General features: G+C 60.0%; 3 protein-coding genes and 1 non-coding gene across 9 annotated transcripts; 2 read left to right on the top strand and 2 right to left on the bottom strand.

Moving 5' to 3' along the window:
- The first annotated feature begins 597 nt into the window (after window positions 1-597).
- On the top strand, window positions 598-11,142 carry CRLF1 (cytokine receptor like factor 1). 2 transcript variants are annotated; one of them, XM_047848795.1, is made up of 9 exons: window positions 598-728; window positions 5,347-5,628; window positions 5,925-6,054; window positions 6,229-6,398; window positions 7,426-7,583; window positions 7,660-7,828; window positions 9,914-10,101; window positions 10,215-10,257; window positions 10,798-11,142. In XM_047848795.1, the coding sequence occupies exons 1-9, from the start codon at window positions 617-619 to the stop codon at window positions 10,809-10,811; spliced, it is 1,266 nt and encodes a 421-aa protein (XP_047704751.1). In that variant the 5' UTR covers window positions 598-616; the 3' UTR covers window positions 10,812-11,142. The 2 variants fall into 2 exon arrangements, with proteins under 2 accessions (XP_047704751.1, XP_047704750.1); XM_047848794.1 differs by having other exon boundaries at window positions 10,210-10,257.
- On the top strand, window positions 8,101-8,173 carry TRNAK-CUU (transfer RNA lysine (anticodon CUU)). Its single transcript has one exon. It is a non-coding gene; the product is annotated as a tRNA-Lys (tRNA).
- A 301-nt stretch (window positions 11,143-11,443) lies between the features above and the next one.
- On the bottom strand, window positions 11,444-15,803 carry REX1BD (required for excision 1-B domain containing). Of its 3 annotated transcripts, XM_047848798.1 has the most exons (7): window positions 15,113-15,803; window positions 14,059-14,270; window positions 13,882-13,964; window positions 13,294-13,564; window positions 12,822-12,860; window positions 12,300-12,379; window positions 11,444-11,665 (listed from the first exon to the last, which is right to left on the bottom strand). In XM_047848798.1, the coding sequence occupies exons 1-7, from the start codon at window positions 15,210-15,212 to the stop codon at window positions 11,593-11,595; spliced, it is 858 nt and encodes a 285-aa protein (XP_047704754.1). In that variant the 5' UTR covers window positions 15,213-15,803; the 3' UTR covers window positions 11,444-11,592. The 3 variants fall into 3 exon arrangements, with proteins under 3 accessions (XP_047704754.1, XP_047704753.1, XP_047704755.1); XM_047848797.1 differs by lacking the exons at window positions 12,822-12,860; window positions 15,113-15,803 and having other exon boundaries at window positions 14,059-14,236; XM_047848799.1 differs by lacking the exons at window positions 12,822-12,860; window positions 15,113-15,803 and having other exon boundaries at window positions 13,294-13,498; window positions 14,059-14,219.
- A 113-nt stretch (window positions 15,804-15,916) lies between these two features.
- On the bottom strand, window positions 15,917-19,172 carry UBA52 (ubiquitin A-52 residue ribosomal protein fusion product 1). 3 transcript variants are annotated; one of them, XM_047848801.1, is made up of 5 exons: window positions 19,052-19,172; window positions 17,857-17,970; window positions 17,499-17,585; window positions 16,198-16,300; window positions 15,917-16,101 (listed from the first exon to the last, which is right to left on the bottom strand). In XM_047848801.1, the coding sequence occupies exons 2-5, from the start codon at window positions 17,957-17,959 to the stop codon at window positions 16,008-16,010; spliced, it is 387 nt and encodes a 128-aa protein (XP_047704757.1). In that variant the 5' UTR covers window positions 17,960-17,970; window positions 19,052-19,172; the 3' UTR covers window positions 15,917-16,007. The 3 variants fall into 3 exon arrangements, with proteins under 3 accessions (XP_047704757.1, XP_047704759.1, XP_047704758.1); XM_047848803.1 differs by having other exon boundaries at window positions 17,857-17,967; window positions 19,052-19,134; XM_047848802.1 differs by having other exon boundaries at window positions 18,956-19,106.
- Window positions 19,173-19,178: the final 6 nt, after the last annotated feature.

Genomic DNA, 19,178 nt, shown 5'->3' with positions numbered 1-19,178 from the left:
CTCAGGGACCACTCAGTGGGGGGGGGGGGGCGGGGGGCGGGGCTAAAAACCGGGGTGGGGGCTGAGGCAGGATGGGGGGGAGGAGCGGGCCAGGGCTGGGGGCCGCAGGGGACACTTAAGGGGCAAAGGGCTGAGAGCAGGGTGCAGGGAAGTGGGCAGAGGTATGAAAACGGGGTTGGGGGCGCCAGGTCCCAGATTGGGGGTGGGGAGCCTGGAGCTGGCGGGGTTGGAAAGAGTTCTCAGGCTGGTAGGGGCTGAGCGGGGGCTTCCGGGCCGCGGGACAGGGCGCGCGCGGTGTGCGGCGGGGCGGAGGCCGGACGGGTGGGGCGCGCGGTGCCCGCGGGCGGGCGGGCGGCGGGGAGGCCGGTGCGGGGCCCGCCGCCCCCCCGGGGCCGGGCCGGGCCGGGGGCGGGGCCGGGCGGGGCCAGCGGCGCATTAGCGCCTTGTCAATTCGGCTGCTCAGACTTGCTCCGGCCTCCGCGCCCGCGCCCAGCGACGTGCGGGCTGCTTGGCCCGCGCCCTCCCGCGCCGGCCTCGAGCCCCGCGCCCGGCGCCCCGCGCCGCCGCAGCCGCCGCCCGCCGCCTCCTGCCGCGCGCCCCCGGCAGCGCCGGCCCCATGCCCGCCGGCCGCCCGGGCCCCGCCGCCCAATCCGCGCGGCGGCCGCCGCCGCTGCTGCCCCTACTGCTACTCTGCGTCCTCGGGGCGCCGAGAGCCGGATCAGGAGCCCGTGAGTACCCGGCGTCCTGTTCCCTTCTTCCCGCCTGGGCCGAGAGCGTGCGCCCCGGGGGCAGCTGCGGGGGGAGGGGGGCGCGGGCGCCACCTGGACGGCCCGGGAACAAAGGAAGGCGCCCCCGGCGCGGCCCTCGGGGCGCCCTCACCTGCGGGGCGCACGGCGCCGCAGTCCCCCGGCCAGAGGGTCTGGCTTCCACGCCCTAGGCCTTCTTACCTGGGCCGCCCGACCGGGGACACCCGGCTCTGCCCTGGGGGTCGGGGGTGCCGCGGCCTGGGACTCGCTGAACTCCAGGACGCGGCGGGTGCACGCAACAGCGCCCGTGGACTCGAAGCCGTGGAGACCAAGGGGCACCGCTCCCAGTCAGGGGCGCACGCGGTAGGCGCGTTGGGTGCTGGCTCCGGGCGCCCCCCCCTCCCCGAGTGGAGGGATGAGCCCCGCGAGGAAGGCGGGGCGGCGGGAGGGGGGCCGCTCTGGCCGCCTGGCGCGCGGCCCGGGGTCCCCGGGGACGCGCCTCTCCGCGGGCCGGCGCCGCCGCCGCCGCCCTCCCCTAGCGGGACCCCGCGCTCGGGGGTCCGCGGGGTCCCAGCCACCGGCGGGCTCGGAACCATTCCTGGCCAGGCTGCGCGGGGCTGAGAGTCTCCACCGAGAGAAATCTTTGTGAGCGAGTGGGTGAGAGTGAGAGGGAGCAGGAGCCAGCGAGTCCGGGCACCAGTGGCCCAGCCTTGGTGGTGTTGGGGGGGGGGGGGGGCAACAGGGAACCCACGGCCCGCAGCCCAAGACCCCCACCCTGTCAGGAGCTCCTGGCCCCCGGCACTCTCTGTCCCCCCCATCAGAAGCACACCCCCTCCAAGACACCGTCTCTACATCCAGACCCTCTCTGGGACACACCCAGAGACACACAAAGACACACTGGCTTGTGGCCCGTCACCCTCGCCCTCAGATGAGCGCACACTGCAGCCCAGATGCACATTCGCACACCATCGGGGCGCGCACACACACATTCCATCCCTGACACACACACATTCGTGGTCACACACATTCCTCCGGGGGAGGCAACACAGGGGTATACACGCAGGCACAGCCTGCCCTAGACGTTCCCAGTCATTCCATGCGCCCCATCCAGGCGCGCGGGTCGCTGGGGGCCCGCACACACTGCTCCCCAGGCCATCCCACGCTACACAGAGCCATTTGCAAGCTTCCTGTGGTGCTCTTCCAGAAAGGACGGGGTCTGGGCACCCCCTGGGGACACTTGCTGAAAGCCCCGCATGCCCAAGGTGCCTGGGCAGGTGAGGGGCTGGCCCAGGCCCTCCCGGGTTCCCTGGCAACTCTGCTCTAGGCCGTGAGCAGTGCCTGTAAGTGCCACTGTTAGTGGCTGGCTTTGTTTCCCAGTCCGCAGAGCAGCAGGCAAAGGTGGTGCTGGTTGGGGGGATTGTTGTGCGTGTGTTTTTTCCTTTAAGAGGGAAGAAATTAAATAAAAGATTCTCACACCTCAGCAATATGTTTCTACTTACGGTGTGTCTTAGCACCTGACCAGCAGGCGGGTGGGTCGTAAAGTGTCTGCAGGTACCAGCGGGACAGGAGATGGGGACCCCTGTCGGGACCCTGGGATGGAGGCCACCCTCCTGCCTTGCTTGCAGAGAATCTCACACTTTTCCCTTTTAAAACACATGGTGTTCCTTTTTAATAACGGCAGTGGCTCCAGATTGGGAAGGGAGAAGGAAAAAACTTTTAAAGGCCCCAGCTCTGTGTGAAAGGCAGGGAGGCAGGGAGCAAGGGGAGGGGGGTGGTTGTCCAAAAGCTTAGCTCAGGGATATGCTTTGGGGAGCCTTCTAGGAGGCCCCCCAAACCAGGCAAGGGCCCCTACGACCTTCGTGGGCTGTTCCCAGCTGCTTTGCCTGGCCTGAAATGTGTGCGTCCAGGTCCCAAGCGCCTTGGCCCATTGTTTGGGGAGACCTGAAGGGAGCTGGGAGCCAGCTGGGACCTCAGAACTGGGACGGGCTGTAATCCCTATAGTTCCTAGGTGCTGCAGTGTGCTGGGCCCTCTGGACATCATGATCTCATCTCATTAATCTCCCCAACAGGTAGAACGTATTTTCCTCCCATTTTATGGACGAGGAAACTGAGAACAGGAGAGGGGAAGCCAATTGCTCAGGTGCTCCAGCTGGGATTGGCACCGACGTCCCAGGAGAAGTCCTCATTCTGACCTTTTCTGGTGGAACTTGGGGTGGGGGGGGACTGGCCTGTCCAGGCCCGCCTGGCCTTGCCCTCTCGCCCTGTCCCCCGCCCAGCCCCAGGAGGGCAGCTGCAGCTGCTGGCAGGCAGGCCACGCCAGCCCAGGCCAGGCGGGTGTGGCAGAGGGGCAGTGCCCCCCAGCCAAGACCCCCCAGAGAGCCCCTTCCTGGCTAAGACGATGCTGGTGGGTGGGGGGCAGGAGGGGCGTGACCTACCCCCAAACGGTTGAGAGTGGGCCTGGGGTCCAGGCAGGCCTGGCCGTGCCTCCCACCCTGGTGGGGGGGCCCAGGCAGGAAGCGGTGGGTGGGCCGGGGCAGAGACGCTGGCACGCCCGAGTTCATGCCGAAGGAATTCCGAATTAGCGGGCGGCTGGCTGCCTGGGACCTCCGGGGCGGCCCCCTGGCCCCCGCCCCCGGCCGCCCCCGCCTCCTCGGCTCTGGCCCGCTCAGCCGGCTTCTTCGCACGGACGCTGAGACCTCCGGCGAGCCCTGGGCCAAGCCCCAAACGCAACTGTGATCCCAGGCTCCAGCAAGAAATGGCCCTCAAGCCAAGTTTGCCCCGGAAAACCGTCAGGGCCAGCGGGGAGAACCACGTCCACCCCACCTCGCCCATCTGAGGCAGTGAGGGCCAGCAAAGGGCAGCCGCTGGCATTCAGGGTGCCTCCCAAGGGGCCAGGATCACCCTGTCCTTGGCTGCCATCTTAGGGAAGCTGGGCTACCCCCACCCCGCTGCCCCCCTGCAGTCCCTTTTTACAGCTGCCTGGGAATCCTTTTAAAATGTAAATCTTCCCCTGTTAGGAACCCTGGAATAACCCCTCCCTGCAGGTCTGGCACTGCTGACCTCCCAGACCTCATTCCCCACCACTCCTGCCCCAGGACCTTTGCACTTGCTGCTCCCACTGCCTGGACACTCTCTCCCAGATGTTTTCTTGGTTACTTCAACCTTTTTCAGGTCTCAGCTCAAATGCCTCATCAGATAGGTCTCCTGGGGGCGTGCTTCACTTTCTCCCTTATTTATTCTTAGATATTTATTTGTACTTTTTCCTGTTGCTCCCTTGGATTCGAGGCCCACGAGGGCAGGAATATTGAGTATCTTGGTCACCATTGTGCCCTCAGCTCCTGGCAAACTGTAGATGTTCCATGCATGCATGCATGCATGCATGAATGGACAAATGAGTGAATGAGTCCTCACAACTGCTCTTGGTGGAGGGAGAGGCGCCTTCCCAGAGGCTCAAAGAAATAAAGTGAATGGGCCAAGCTTCCACAGTCAGCTGGGGGCATTTGAACCCAGGTCAGCCTGGCTTAAACATCCCGCAGCGTTGTCCTTAAGACAATATTTTCACTCCTCTCAGACATGTGGTTTATACCACGATGCCCATTTTCCAGATGGGGAGACTGAGGCTCAGAGAGGGGGGGATCAGGGTCTTGGACTGCACAGCCTCTCACCCTGATCCGGACCTTGGTTTCTCCTTGGATAAAAACAGACTCTTCTTAGGTTCTAACCCCAGCAGGAGACAGGAGGGAGGACATCAACCATGGTATCCCCGGGACCCTTGTGCCCGGCACCCAGTTCCACACAATCCTGTTTAGGAAGTCACTTTGCATCTGATCTTCCCAACGGCCCTAGGGATCATGAGCTTTCTTGCTCCCCGTCTTGCAGATTAGGAAAAATGAGTTGAAGGAAAGAGCAATGAGGGCCAGTCCCTCTGGATGGGGGTTGGGGGCCTAGAGTTTGCCCTGGCCTCCTTCAGTTTCAGCAGCACAGAGCAACAAATCTGGGTTTCAGTAGCGTGCCCTTCTCTCATTCAATGACTTTGGGCAAGAGATGATGACTCAGAGCCTCAGTTGTTTTCACCTGTAAGATGACCAGGATTCTAGGAGGCGTCGGTACACTTTTTTAGAAGTGTCTCCCTCCCCCCACCCCCAAAGACATACCTACCATGCGTGTGCCCGTAGGGATATCAATCTTTTACTTCTAATTGCCAAAAAGGAAATGAAGAAAAGAAAAGGAACGAAAAGGCGAGAAAAAGAATGTAAGAGTTGTCAGGACTCTGTGCGAAGCCAGATTTACTTGAGTCTGAATGGGCGTTTATGCCTGCGGTTTGTGACCGCTCCCAGAGCCTTGGGCACGTCCGTGAAGACGCGGCTTGGAAAGACCTGAGTTGTGGGATCACAACGGTCCCGAGGCTAAATCTTGGCTTTGCCGCCAACCTTGGGCTGGTCACTTGGCCTAATTGGACCTCAGTTTCCTTATCTGTGAAATGGGAGACAAAAATAAACAGCTCGTTTGGAGGATTGCCATGAGTCCAGAAGTCCTAGCATGGCGGGGGGCTCAGGGCAACTCCATCTCACGCCTGACGGGCACTCCTCTCTGACCCCAGACACGGCTGTCATCAGCCCCCAGGACCCCACGCTCCTCATCGGCTCCTCCCTGCAGGCCACATGCTCAGTGCACGGGGACCCGTCAGGCGCCACAGCTGAGGGCCTCTACTGGACCCTCAACGGACGCCGCCTAGCCCCCGAGCTCTCCCGTGTGCTCAACGCCTCCACCCTGGCCCTCGCCCTGGCCAACCTCAACGGATCCAGGCAGCAGTCAGGCGACAACCTCGTGTGCCACGCTCGTGACGGCAGCATCCTGGCTGGCTCCTGTCTCTATGTTGGCTGTAAGCAGGCCCCCAGGATATCCACGGGCAACTCCTGGGAGAGGGGCATGCATCACGGGCCCTCTGGCCCAGGACGGAACAGTGGGCATGCTGGTTGAGAGGCAGGGACTTCTGGGCGTGGGCATGAGAGCCTGGAACCCCCGAACCTGTCCCCAGGAGGTTCCAGGCAGACAGCCTTGCCAACAGCCACTCTGGTCACCCTCCTTCTACTCAGGATGGGGGCCCAGCTGGTGGCTAGGAACCTCACCTATCCAGGGCTGGTCCAGACCCTCAGTCCCCTGCACCCCCTTCCCCAGTGCCCCCAGAGAAACCCTTCAACATCAGCTGCTGGTCCAAGAACATGAAGGACCTGACATGCCGCTGGACGCCGGGAGCCCATGGGGAAACCTTCCTCCACACCAACTACTCTCTCAAGTACAAGCTGAGGTTGGTGGTGGTGGTGGCCCTTGGGTGATGTGTGTTCCAGCCTGGCTGTGAGGTCTTGGCAAAGCCCACCCTCTCCAAGCCGGGTGTCCCTTCTGTCCTCCGGGGCTGCCGTGGGGAGGTCTGGGGGGTCTGAAGAGACTCCCCTGTGTCCTCACACCCCCTCCTGCCCTGCAGGTGGTACGGGCAGGACAACACGTGTGAGGAGTACCACACGGTAGGGCCTCATTCCTGCCACATCCCCAAGGACCTGGCTCTCTTTACGCCCTATGAGATCTGGGTAGAGGCCACCAACCGGCTGGGCTCGGCCCGCTCCGATGTGCTCACCCTGGACATCCTGGATGTGGGTGAGCCCCCCCACCCCAGCTCCTAGGCCCACGAGGGAGCCTGCACCTCCTCTCGCGGCTCAGCTCATGGCTGAGGCTCCAGCTCCGACCCTGGCTGGGGCCGGGAGGAACTAGGCATCCACCCATCGGTCCCCAGTCCCCTAAAGCAGCCAGGATACCCCCACTCTGTGGAGAACACCTGGCCTGGCTGCCTCCCCCTCGGCAGCCCAGGTGTGCAGGAGGGGGCCCCGGGGGAGCTGGGAGGGGGCGCCCAGGTCGGGAGGCGCCCCAGGAAGCCTCAGCCTGGAGCTGGGGGGGGGGGTGCGCAGGCGGGAGGCAGGAAACGGATGATCTGCGAGCAGAATTGGGCCTAATCTAATTAGGGTGTTTCTCAGCCCCTAGCAGGCCTGTGCCTTAACCCTTTCAGACCCTCACTAAGGCCTCAGGGGGAGAGGCCAGACCTCTCTGCTGCCCACAGGGCTCCCAGAAGGATCCCCAGAAGGCTAGTAGCCATCCCCCGCCCCAGTCGGCTTCCTGCCTTGCTTCCTCAAGTCCTGAAGGTGCAGTGGGCAGGTTCTGAGCCTCAGTCTTCCCTCTGCACCAGGAAGGCTGTCATTTGAAAACTTTTGCAAAGAAAGAAGGTCCAGAGGTGCAGGTGGGCAGTGGAGGGGGGGTGGGGTGAGGTCAGGAGGAGCTTCCCAGGGGTCTGGCAGCTCATGGCCCCCTGGCCTCCTGGGCATAATAATAACAATAGCATCAGCCAGGCAGCGTCTGCTTTTACATAGTTCCCTGAAGATAGGATTATGTTTCTCCTGTCACAGATAATAAGGGTGATAACAGCTAACATTAATTGAGTGCTTCTAGGTGCTGAGTGTTTCCCAAATATTATCTAATGTAATCCACCCGTCCTGAAAGGGTGAGGGGGGTGGGGGGAGAGGGCAGAACCCAGGCAGGTGCCACCAAAGCCCTGTGCGCTGAGATTTGAGCCCACACGGGGGCCAGCCCGGTTCTGGGACAGCTGAGTGATTAAGCCCCGCCCGCCCCACAGTGACCACCGACCCCCCACCCGATGTGCACGTGAGCCGAGTTGGGGGCCTGGAGGACCAGCTGAGCGTACGCTGGGTTTCCCCGCCGGCCCTCAAGGACTTCCTCTTCCAAGCCAAGTACCAAATCCGCTACCGAGTGGAGGACAGCGTGGATTGGAAGGTGCCTGACACCCCCACCCCCTCCCACCCCTTGCGCCTCCCCCGCCCCTGGCCTCTGACCCTGCCACTGCCGCCAGGTGGTGGACGATGTGAGCAACCAGACCTCCTGCCGCCTGGCCGGCCTGAAGCCAGGCACAGTCTACTTCGTACAAGTGCGCTGCAATCCCTTTGGCATCTACGGCTCCAAGAAGGCAGGGATCTGGAGCGAGTGGAGCCACCCCACGGCCGCCTCCACCCCTCGCAGTGGTGAGCACCCTAGCAGGGCTGGGTGGTCAGGAGACTTCTCCCAAAGCAGCGAGAGCCTCTGTTTCTTTGTTTCCTCCGAGAGAGCAGAGGTCTCAAGTTGGTGGCTCCTGGGGCCAAATGTGGCCCTTGGATCCATTTTCTTTGACCTGTCATTTGGGGTGGGGGTGGGGGTGGGGGAATTTGACCTACCTGCAGACATTTAAAGACAGGAAGTTCTAACACCAATATCTTAGGTTTCCTGGACAAATTAATTGTCTAGAAAATGTTGGGGTGCCTGGCTGGCTCAGCTGGAAGAGCATGAGACTCTTGATCTCAGGGTTGTGAGTTCAAGCCCCACGTTGGGTTTAGAGAGTACTTAAAGATAAAATCTTGAAAAACGAAAATGTAACAGGACACGGCCAGAGTTGCCCCACAGCCCCCATCAGCAGAGGTCAGGGCCCTCACTCTCTAGTGGCCCCATCCCCACCAGGCCCATTTTGCCCACCTGTACCCCCTCCCTAATCCCTAAAGGCAAGTGAGTTTGAAACCTCTGCTTCTGAGGCTGATCAGCTACCAACTCTCCCTCTAATGGGCCTTGGTTTCCCCTTCTGATCAAGGTAGGGGAATGGGGACCATCAGGGGCCCGAGTCTGACTTCCCTTGCCATCTGGGGCTTCTCTAAGCCCATGAGCCTCCATCCTCTTTGCAAAATGGTACGAAACATGTTACATGAAATGTCTGCCCTCAGCTTTTCCATCTGGAAAGTGGGGACAATGATCATACCCACCTCAGGCTATTGTTAGGGTTAGATGAGGTAATCCAAGAAAGTGCACTCACGTGGTGGGCGCCATCTAAGTGTTTGCAAGTGGTACTTACTATGGTTCCCATCTCCTGCGCCCCCATCGTTTCACCCCAAGGGAGCCTCCTCTTCTCAGGTGAGGACACAGAGGCCCTAGGAGGTCCAGCCAGCCCCCAAGGTCACACAGGGATCTGAATTCAGTTTCCTTGAAGTCCAGGTCCATCCTCGTGGGATGATGGGAAAACTGAGGCCCAGAGGGTGTTTCAAAGCGGGGCTGGGGGTGGGGGGCAGAGCCAAGCTCCAGCCAGTTCCCCAGCCCCCATCCTGGGCCCCTCCAGGTTCTGGGGGTGGGCGGGAGTGAACACGGCCGGGAGGGGCCTGCGCCTTGGCCCCTGCTCGTGCCCAGCACCTGCGATTCTTGCACGGGAGCCAGCAGGCGGCTGCGTCCGCTGGAGAGGCTAGGGAGGCCGGGGGAGGCCAGCAGGGGCGGTGGGGGCCGTGGCCGTGCCAGGGCCTGTCAGCGGGTTCCCGGCGTTATTTATGACGTGAGGCCGATGTCCTTATCTGCCGGCCTGCTAGGGGCTGGCTGCGGCCGGCAGCTGGACAGACAGGCCGGCCTCCCACCTGGCCCTCCCAGCCCACTCCCCATCCCACTGGCTCCTTCTCTCAGGCCTGTCCTGGGGACTGTCCCTCCCCCTGGCCCCCTTGGGGTCTCGTCTCACTGTCTCCCTCCATCCCTCTGTCACTCTCTTCCCCTGTATCTCTCTGCATTTCTGCCTTTTTTGGTTTCTGTGTCCCTACTTCCCCACATCACTGTCTCTGCCCACTCCAGTCCTCTCTTGACCTTGCCCTTTTCTGTCCCTCTGCATTTGCTGTCCCCTGTTGCTCTGGCCCTCCCGACATCTCCCTGTCTCTCCTTGTCTCCATCTTTCCATCTCTGCCTCTCTTTCTCCAGCTCTCTCTCTCTCTCTTTCTCTGTCCCCTGCTCGGTGTCTGAGTCTCATCTCTTCTGGCCCTGGCTTCGCTCCTTCTCCCCCTCCCTTCCACTCACACCTGGCTCAGGCCACGGGAATCAGTTTCCTGGAGGAGACATGAAGGAAGACCTTCTCCTTCCCCTGCCTCCTACCTCCTCGGGGGCTCAGCTAGGCTGCTGTGCTGGGTGGTAGACAGGACCCGGTTCCCGGAGAAACCGGGAGGGAGGCGCCCAAGGGCAACACGGTCCCACCGAGGCGCGGAACCTCCCTCTGCTGCCCTCGCGCGCCCTCTGGCGGGCGCGTCATGACGCTGCGGCTCCTCCCCCCACATCAGAGCGCCCGGGCCCGGGCGGCGGGGCGTGCGAGCCGCGGGGCGGCGAGCCGAGCTCGGGGCCGGTGCGGCGCGAGCTCAAGCAGTTCCTGGGCTGGCTCAAGAAGCACGCGTACTGCTCGAACCTGAGCTTCCGCCTCTACGACCAGTGGCGAGCCTGGATGCAGAAGTCACACAAGACCCGCAACCAGGTAGGAAGGAGGGACCCGCGGGCGAGGGATGGAGTGGTGGGGGCTGGGAGGGAATCGGGCTGGGGAGGTAGGTCCGCAGCCCCCAGACACTGCCTCCTTCCTTCCAAGCACAGGACGAGGGGATCCTGCCCTCGGGCAGAAGGGGCACGACGAGAGGTAAGGGGGGCCCACCCCAGCTGCCTGGGTGGGTGGGCGGGCAAGGGAGGGAGACAAGGGCCCCTCCTGGTGGCCACAGGCCCGTGGGCCCGCCACCCTCAGCCTTAGAGTTGCTGAGATGGAATCCCTTCCTCCATGTCTTATTCATCAGCATTTACCTAACACCTAGTGATTACCTAGTCCTGTGGCCTTTAGCCTAGTAAAAGCATCTGACCCCGGAAAACGTCCAAAGTGGAATGTCATCTTCAAGAATGAACATACTCACCCCAGTTAGCATATATGAGCACCTACTGCATGCTCGCCCTGTGCCAAGTGCTTTACCCACAGGACACCCTTTGGGACGAACAGATAGTCTTCTCAAATGGGGAAACCAAGGCCCTGAAAGGGGCAGTACCCTACTCAAGGTCACCAAGCTGAAAGTGGCAGGGCCCCGACCTGAACTGGGGCCTCCTCAACTGCTCTGTAATTGGCAGAGTACCCTTGGAGGGTACTGGCCCCTCCCAGGCTCCCTGCTTAGCTTGGCTTCCCCTCTGCCTGCAGGTCCTGCCAGATAAGCTCTAGGGACTGGGGCCACCCTCCCTGCTGCGTGGAGACCTGGGGGCTGCACCCAGACTGGGGGCTAACTCTGTACCCTCACCTCAGGGCACCGAGCACCCTCAGCAGGAGCTGGGGTGGGTGTTCTGAGGGTCACAACATCCTTGACCTCCATGTGAGGCCACTCTTGGGTGCAACTCCAGTGGGGGGGGGGGGTGTGTGTGAGGATTGGCTAAGCTGCCCAGAACCCCTGCCAGGGCTGGGGGTGAAGAGGGGTCATTATTCCCCCACCCCCACCTCATCCAGGACCCCTGCAAAGAATCTTTTTAAATAAACAAGCTATTTAGGTGCCCTGATTGTGAAGATGTTTGGGGCTCGATTGGCCCAGGGTAGGGGCTGTGGGGTTTAGGGGAAGCACGAGGAATCCTAATGACCCACCCTATGGGCTTGGAATCTTTGCCTCCCAGAATTTCAGACTCTGTCTCCAGGATGTGAAATATCTCGTTTTATACTCACTGGAGGGTGTGATCCAAAACACCAGCCCTACTGTCCAGGAGCAGGGGGAGTCATACCTGCCATCCCTGGCCTTGTGGGGCCTCCTCCCCAGGGACACCCACTCCAGCACCCCAGGACACAGAGACAGTGGAGCAGCTACAGACGAAGGGTTCTTTATTGTGGGAGGTGCAGCAAACTCAGGGGCAGTCGGCGACCTGGTGGAGCGTGACCCCAGCCAGCTGACAGTCAAGGGGTAGGCCCTGGGACATTTCCCATATCCCTTGGTGTGTCACTGGGGAGCCACCATCACTCGGCAGATTCTGCATCAAACCTAAGGTCCTGAAGAACCTCGCTGATCGCTTCCATGGTTTTAATTACCCTACAAGAGTGGATGGGAACTATAAATAAAACCCAGATGGGGCGAATTAGCTGCCACTGCGAAGCTCCTAGGGGGCCGTGGCAAGCCCCGGGCCCTCCTGCCCGCCGCCAGAGTTCCAGGCAGAACTAGTGGCCGAGAGAACCATTTGGGTGCCTGGGAGAAGGGGTGGTCCTGTGGGTGCGAGTGGGCAGAGAGAAAAAGCCATCTTGAGCAGGTGCCATCAGAAGGTTGTGCTATGTCACATAGCAGATATTGAGTGGGTGTGCACTCGTTCGTGGGTGCTTGCAGGGGCTGGAGGTAGGAATGTGCAGGCCCGTGTCCGGTGGGCAACCGTGTCCAAGCTCTAAGTCCAGCCATGTGAGCAAGATGGGAATGTATGAGGTGCCCAACTGTGTCCCAGAAACGTGAGAGTCTGGTGTGAAATTGTAGGGTGTGTGCACCGGGACAATGTGTGCTGTATGTCTGGGAACCACCAGGTAAGACCCCAGTGTGCACACCCTAAGGGTTGTGTGCAGGTCCAAAGGGTCAGCCCAGTATGACTGTGCCAGCCTTGGGGCACACCTGGCTGAGAGTGGGTGCCTGAAGGTGCACGTGCAAATCTAACACCTCCAGCCCACTGGGAGTAAGCGCTCACTTCATCTTCAGCTGGTGCGTCTCCAGGGTGTCTTCCTGCCCAGTCAGCTCTGGCGTCCCCATCAGCTGCAGCAGGGCCACCTGATGTGGGCAACGGGAAGGATGTCACAGCTGGCAGGACCCCCCCGCCCTCCCACACAGATCAGGCAGGGAGACACTGAAGCACCCAGAAAGGCAGCACAGGATGGGGGCATGGCAGGGTTTCGAGAGGGGTGGTGCTTCGCACGCACGGAGTCTGCGAGTCAGTTTCAAGGCCCCCCCCCCCCCCCCCCACCAGAAGGATCCAGTGGGCAGGCCCTAGATTAGTGGGTGGCGCAATGTGGGTGTGGTCGCGTGAAGGCGTGGCATGGGCATAGCGGCACAGGCTCAGCCAGGAATTGGTGACAGGGGTGGAGTAGGTAGGACCTCATAGTCCCCAGGACGCGTGTGGAAGTGGGCCAAACACCTAGACGGGGATTGGGGTCTCCTAAAGCAGCGCGGCCTGGGAATCCCACTTTAGAGAGCGATGTGGGCGTGGCCTCACGTGGACTCGGCCTGGGAAGTGCGTCTCGGTCGGGATTGGCTGTAGGGGTAGAGTAGGCGGGGTCTTGGAACCCAGGGGAAGAGTAGGGCCAGAACCTAGCCAGGGATATATATAGCGTTACCCAAGAGGGTGTCTGCTGTGGAAATTCACGCTCCCCAATATGCACCGGGTTGAGTACCAGACCTGAGGCTATGGGAATAGCCAAAGGGGTAGGAGCGTAGTGGGGGCGGGCACTGGGCACAGCATTGGGGCTCCGGGGAAGTGGGCGTGTCCTGGGACTACGAGGGGCCAGGGCGGGAGAATCCCAAGTGAAACCTTAGTGGAGGATTGAGGTGGGGCAGGGAGAAGTGGGGTCTGGGGCGCCGGGGCTGGGGTTTGGGTGGCCGGATTCTGGCTGTCGCCTATGAGGTGCACAGAGGGCCACGACAGACCAGGCGCGACGAAGGGGACAGGGGCCGAGGATGGGGCTCACCGTTGCCAGGCGCGTCTGCTCCAGCTGTTGCAGGCTTCGCACGTGGCTCGCGAGCAGCGGCTGCCCTCTGGGCCCAGACAGCTCGGCCTCCACCGCCAGCACCTCCCGCGAGGCGGCGGCGAAGGCCTGGGTCACCTCGTGCACCGTGCTCCGGTAGCGGGGGAAGTCGTAGGGCGGGCCGCTTCGCAGGTACTGGAGGTGGCCTCTGCGGCAGGTGGGGGTCCTGAGGCTACGCCCCCAGGCTCTCAGGCCCTGCACCCTCACTGACCACCTGAAAGTCCCCCAGGAAGGGTCCTTGGACCCCAGAGTGTGGAGGACACTCTCTGACTCCCGCAGGGTAAACGGAGATGGGCGCACTCCTGCGCTTGGGGAAGGGAGAGACGCCACGCGGAGTGGCCCATCGGGCAGTGGGGACGCGCCCTGGGTCCCAGCGGGGGAAAGCAAAGATCTGGTCCCCCAGCGAACCCCTCCCCACCTCTGACAACACAGCCGCTCAGGGACCCAGCTCCGCCCCCAGGCACGCCCATCCCCGGAGCTGGCTTGGGGCTGAACTCTGCGACCCCTGCCCACCCCTGCGCCCGCACTTACTCCTCCAGCCGGCGGAAGGCCTGCGCGCGCTCAGCCTGCAACTGGTGGATGCGCTGCACCAGCGCCCGGATCGGGGCATCTTTCTACGGGGCGGGGGGCATGGCTGGGGCATGAGGCCGGCGCCCCCAAGCCTGCACCGCCCACCCCGCGCCTGCTCCTGCTCAGGCCCGGGCTCACCCAGGGCCACTCTGGCTCCTCGCGCTCCGGGACACCGGTGGCCACCGCAGTACCGTGCACCGAGGGGACGGCGGAGTCCGCCGAGGCCTTGGCAGTGATCATGACTGCGCAGCCCCGGCCCTGCCCGAGATTAGGGCGCTCCGCTGCACCAGGCGCCCCCTGCAGGCCCGGAGGTCTCCGCACCCCAACCTGTGGCCGGCCAAACCGGAAACCTGGAGATCCAGAGGAAGAATGGAGGAAAGACCAGAGTCTTAGGCCCTGTACCCCCCCATCCACCCCGTTTGTCTCCGTCGAGCTCCTGCTTCCTATCGTGTTTGTCCTAGAATGTACAGCTCTGTAAACAAGGCCATCCCTCGGTTTGTTTGTACACATTTATCTCAACATCTTTCACACTCCCATCCCATTTCCCACTCAAATAAAAAGAGCCCAAGAAGTGATCTTTTGCTATGATTGCTGTGACATGAGGATTTGATCAGAGGTTCCAATACTGGAGAGTCCAAAGGCTGGAATGCAGCTTTTTTTTAAAAAATGCTTGAGGGGCGCCTGGGTGGCTTGGTCAGTTAATCACCCGACTTTGGCTCAGGTCCATGAGTTCGAGCCCTGCGTCAGGCTCTGTGCTGACTGCTCAGAGCCTGGAGCCTGTTTCAGATTCTGTGTCTCCCTCTCTCTCTCTGCCCCTCCCCTGTTCATGCTCTGTCTCAAAAATAAACGTTAAAATTAAAAAAAAAAAAAAAAGCATATTAAAAAATGCTTGAGAGGGAGAGAATCCCAAAGTAGGCTCTGCTCTGTCAGCACAGGGCCCCATGTGGGGCTTGATCTCACCCATGAGATCTTGACTTGAGCAGAAACCAAGAGCCGGATGCTTAACCAACAGACTCACCCAGGAGCCCCCAGCTGTTTAACAAATCCGGCAGGTACTGTGTGCACTCCTCAGAAAGGAGCTAGCTGAAGGGAGCCTGTGCAAAGGCCCAGAGTCTGGGGTAGGGGTGAGGCCAGCAGGGCTTCGTTTTAAGTGCACGGGAGGCATTGGAGCTTTCTGCTGAGGATACACTACCTTGTTTGAGCTTTGGGAAGCTTCTTTCTCCAGGGATAAGTAGATGTTGGTAGCCTAGCCTAGGAAGCAGGGGCCAGCAGTTAACAGGGTTGAAACCCATGAAACAACAGAGACATTAGCCTTTAGCTGGTACTCCAGATCTGAGTCACTGTCCAGGCCTGGGTTGTCACCTGACACAAAGCCCTAGTCATCTAAAGACAAATAAAAGCACGGCCTTACCGGGGCCAGTCCAGGGCACTCCGAAGCTCACCTGATTCTCAGGAGCATCAGCACAAGTTTTATAAACACCAAGGCCTGCCCCTCCAAGACTGAGGTTAGAGGGCTTAGGTGGGCCCAGGTGCTCCTCATATTCAGCCAACGGAGAACATGTTTTACACTAGGTGCAGTTTTTGTCTACCCACCCACACCTGGACACCTCCAGGGCACAGGCATGAAGTCATCCGAGTGTCTGAGTAGGGCCCAGGCAATGACATGGCTGACCTGCAGTCTGGCAAGAGCCTGGGCTTGGGGGGGTTGGGGGAGTCTTCATTAAGGATGACAAAACGCAGACAGGCAGGTTCATGAGGGTATGTGGCAGAGGGCCGAGACTGAAACCTGTGTGCACTGTGGCTGTGAAAAACCCTGTTAGATGTGAAGGGCAGGGACCACGGCACATTTTATAGCTGAGACAATCAAAACCCAAAGGACACGGGACTCTCGAGGGCTGTGCAGAATCAAGTGATGGAGTCCCTCCGGGAGATGCCCACAACTCAGCCAGCTCCTCCTTGGACACACCAGCCATGCAGACACCAGTTACTGCTCCAGTCAATGAAAGGGAAACTTTATTGAGGCCCCAGGGCCTTGGGGCTTGGGCAGGAGGCCGTCCTGCAGGCAAAGAAGAGCCGGTGGAGGGGCCTTATTTGACCTTCTTCTTGGGGCGCAGGTTGTTGGTGTGGCCGCACTTCTTCTTGCGGCAGTTGACTGCACGGGGGTGCAGGCGAGCGTAACACCTGCAGAAGGATGAGAGAGACTGGTGAGGACAGACCCCAACCCAAGCCCTCCCCACCGGGGCTAGCCACCCCCTGCCACCATCTGAGAGTACTCACTTGCGGCAGATCATCTTGTCGCAGTTGTATTTCTGGGCCAGCTGGCGGAGGGAAGGCTCAATGATGCCACCCCGCAGGCGAAGCACCAAGTGCAGGGTGGACTCTAGGAGAGGCAGGTCAAAGAGAGACAGTGACCAAGCCTGGCCCCAGCACCTCAGGTGCAGGGTAGGGCCCTCCAGAACTTCCTCAAATGAGAATCCCTTGGGTACTCCATACGTAGATGGACATACTGGCCCAGACCACCCCACACAACCTCCATCTCACTTCCCACCAGCCCAGGCTTTGGGCAGTCTGAGACTAATATATGCTAACCATAACGTGCATTGGGGTTCTCAACAGACAAGATAATTTCTGAGGGATGTAAAGATGATCTTTCATTTTGCTGAGAAATTAAATCTAGTTGCTACAGAAAGTGACAGGGATTTCCTTTACGATAGCGACAAAATTTCTCTTATCACATTTTTATACATATTTTTAAAGATTTTGTTTTGGGGGGGGGGGGGGGGGGGCACCTGGGCGGCTCAGTCGGTTAAGCGTCCAACTTTGGCCCAGGTCATGATCTCACGGTTCGTGGGTTCAAGCCCCGCATCAGTCTCTGTGCTGACAGCTCGGAGCCTGAAACCTGCTTCTGATTCTGTGTCTCCCTCTCTCTCTGACCCTCCCCTGCTCACGCTCTGTCTCTCAAAAATATAAAATAAAAAAATTAAAAATTAAAAAAAAGATTTTATTTTTGGGGTGCCTGGGTGGCTCAGTTAAGCAACCGACTTTGACTCAGGCCATGATCTCACAGTTCATGAGTTCAAACCCCATGTTGGGCTCTGTGTGAACAGCTCAGAGCCTGGAACCTGCTTCAGATTCTATGTCTCCCTCTCTGCCCTTTGCCTGCTCACACGGTCTCTCTCTCCAATATAAACGTTAAAAAAAAATGTTATCTTTAAGTAATCTCAACACCCGATGAGGGGTTTGAACTCACAACCCAAAGAGCAAGAGTTGCGTGCTCTACTGACTGAGCCAGACTGGTGTCCCTCTTAACACATTTTTAAACAAAACAGTCTTTTAAAGAAAAAAAGGTGAGCAAGAACAAGAGAAACCACTGCCACACTTGGAAACATAAGTGGCGACCAGGAGATGCTTCCCCCAATGAAAACATTATTTTATAAAAGACTCCTTTAGCCCCATCTGATCACCTCCCCCACCCTCCCCAATGCTGCCAATGAGACCATCAAAGCTTCATCTTTCCAAAGCCTCTTCCTTGGCTCTAGGCCTCACGGGCCTCTGTCCAGCCACTCAACTCCCAGTACCTTTCTGGATATTGTAGTCTGACAGAGTGCGGCCGTCTTCCAGCTGTTTGCCCGCGAAAATCAGACGCTGCTGGTCAGGAGGGATGCCTGGGAAGAGGAAAGCTCAGACTAAGACTCTGGCAAGCACATTGCTGGCAGCTTCCCTTCTCCCCGCAGGGGTGTTCTGGCATAGCCTCCAACCTATCAAAGGGGAAACTGAGGTAGAGAGAACAAGCTGTCCTCTTAAGATCACACAAGGGAAGCAATGGCCAAGGCTGCGGTCTATACAAGCCCAGCACCCATCCTGCACATGACAGTGTCTCCTCTGGGCCGAGAGGGATTGCTGCCGAACAGAACCTCTGGACTCCGCTCAACTCACCCTCCTTGTCTTGGATTTTGGCTTTGACATTCTCAATGGTGTCACTGGGCTCAACCTCGAGGGTGATGGTCTTGCCCGTTAGGGTCTTCACAAAGATCTGCATCTCTGCGACTGCTGGAGGGTGGGGAGGAGTAGGATGAAGAGGTTAAGAACTGCAGGTCTGAGCAGCTTGAGCTCAGGGGCTGGCCAGCCCCGTGCCAGTATCAACCACAAGTACAGGCCCACCCCAGCACCTGTTTCCTTCCACCTCTCTGAAGCTACAGCCCAAATATCCTATAATCAAGGATTGTGCTTTCCAAACCTTACCCCTGGACCCCTGTGGCAAAGTGTGCTTCAAGGGAGCAAAGATAGTGGTTATCCTCCTTGGGCCCAGCAAATGAAATACTGGCAACTTTGAAGACAGAATGAGAAGTAGGTAGCCGGGGCACGTTTTGGTCAGGCACATTTTCTTCGAGGGTGGCCGGGAGGTCCCATCCTCCCTCCCTTCCCTACCCCTCTGTAAGCCGCATTTGCTCCACAAGCAGCCCTTCCTGCAACCTGAATGGGAATCCCGTTTTGGCAGCCACTCCTCCCACACATTTTCCTCGGTGGCAGTTCTCTCCAACTCCAAGCTCCGACATCCGACACCCTGGCTTCCCTCTAAATTACACCCAAACTCGCCCACACTTCTTGCCTTTGCGCCAACCCATAAACAGTGCCTGCCAAGCACGTGTCAGGTACTTGTTTACACATATTTCGTCTCCCCCCCCCCCCAAAAAAAAACCATGCTACCACCCTCTCCTTACAGATATATGAGAGAAGGCAAGTAGTGAATCACCCTGTGGGAGGGGAAAAGGACTTAATATTTTCAAAAGGTTTGGCGCATTGTAGGACACCAAAAAACAAACAAACAAAACAAAAAACAAAAAAACTTGCGCTTAGTACCCCCTCCCCCTTGCCCAGAAAGTTCATCCGCGTCCCCAGGCCTCCGGGGATAGCTTGGGCCGGAGGGGCGCATAGGCTCCTCTCCCAAAGACCCGTTCGCCACCCGGGGCCCAGTCCCGGCTGGGAGCCTCGGCTCCACGCGCCCAACTTAGCCGACCCGGCCGCCCTGCCGAACCTGGCCCGCGTGGACGGGTTCCGGGCTGTCCCTTCCGCCACCGGGACGCCCGCCGGCCTCCCACAGCCTCCCGCCCGACCCCGGTCTGGAGCGAACCCGCAACGCCGCTGCCACCAAACCGCTCGGGAACCTCGTTGAAGAGAAAGAGGGCGACGGACCGGAAACCGCCGAGTTGCCGCCGAGAGCGCCTGCGCACCGAGCACGCTGCGCGCTTGCGTCACAA

This window comes from Prionailurus viverrinus, chromosome A2 (assembly GCF_022837055.1).
Source record: "Prionailurus viverrinus isolate Anna chromosome A2, UM_Priviv_1.0, whole genome shotgun sequence".
Lineage (NCBI taxonomy): Eukaryota > Metazoa > Chordata > Mammalia > Carnivora > Felidae > Prionailurus > Prionailurus viverrinus.
The sequence above is the reverse complement of the archived record's forward strand: the minus strand, read 5'-3'. Positions and strand labels throughout refer to the sequence as shown.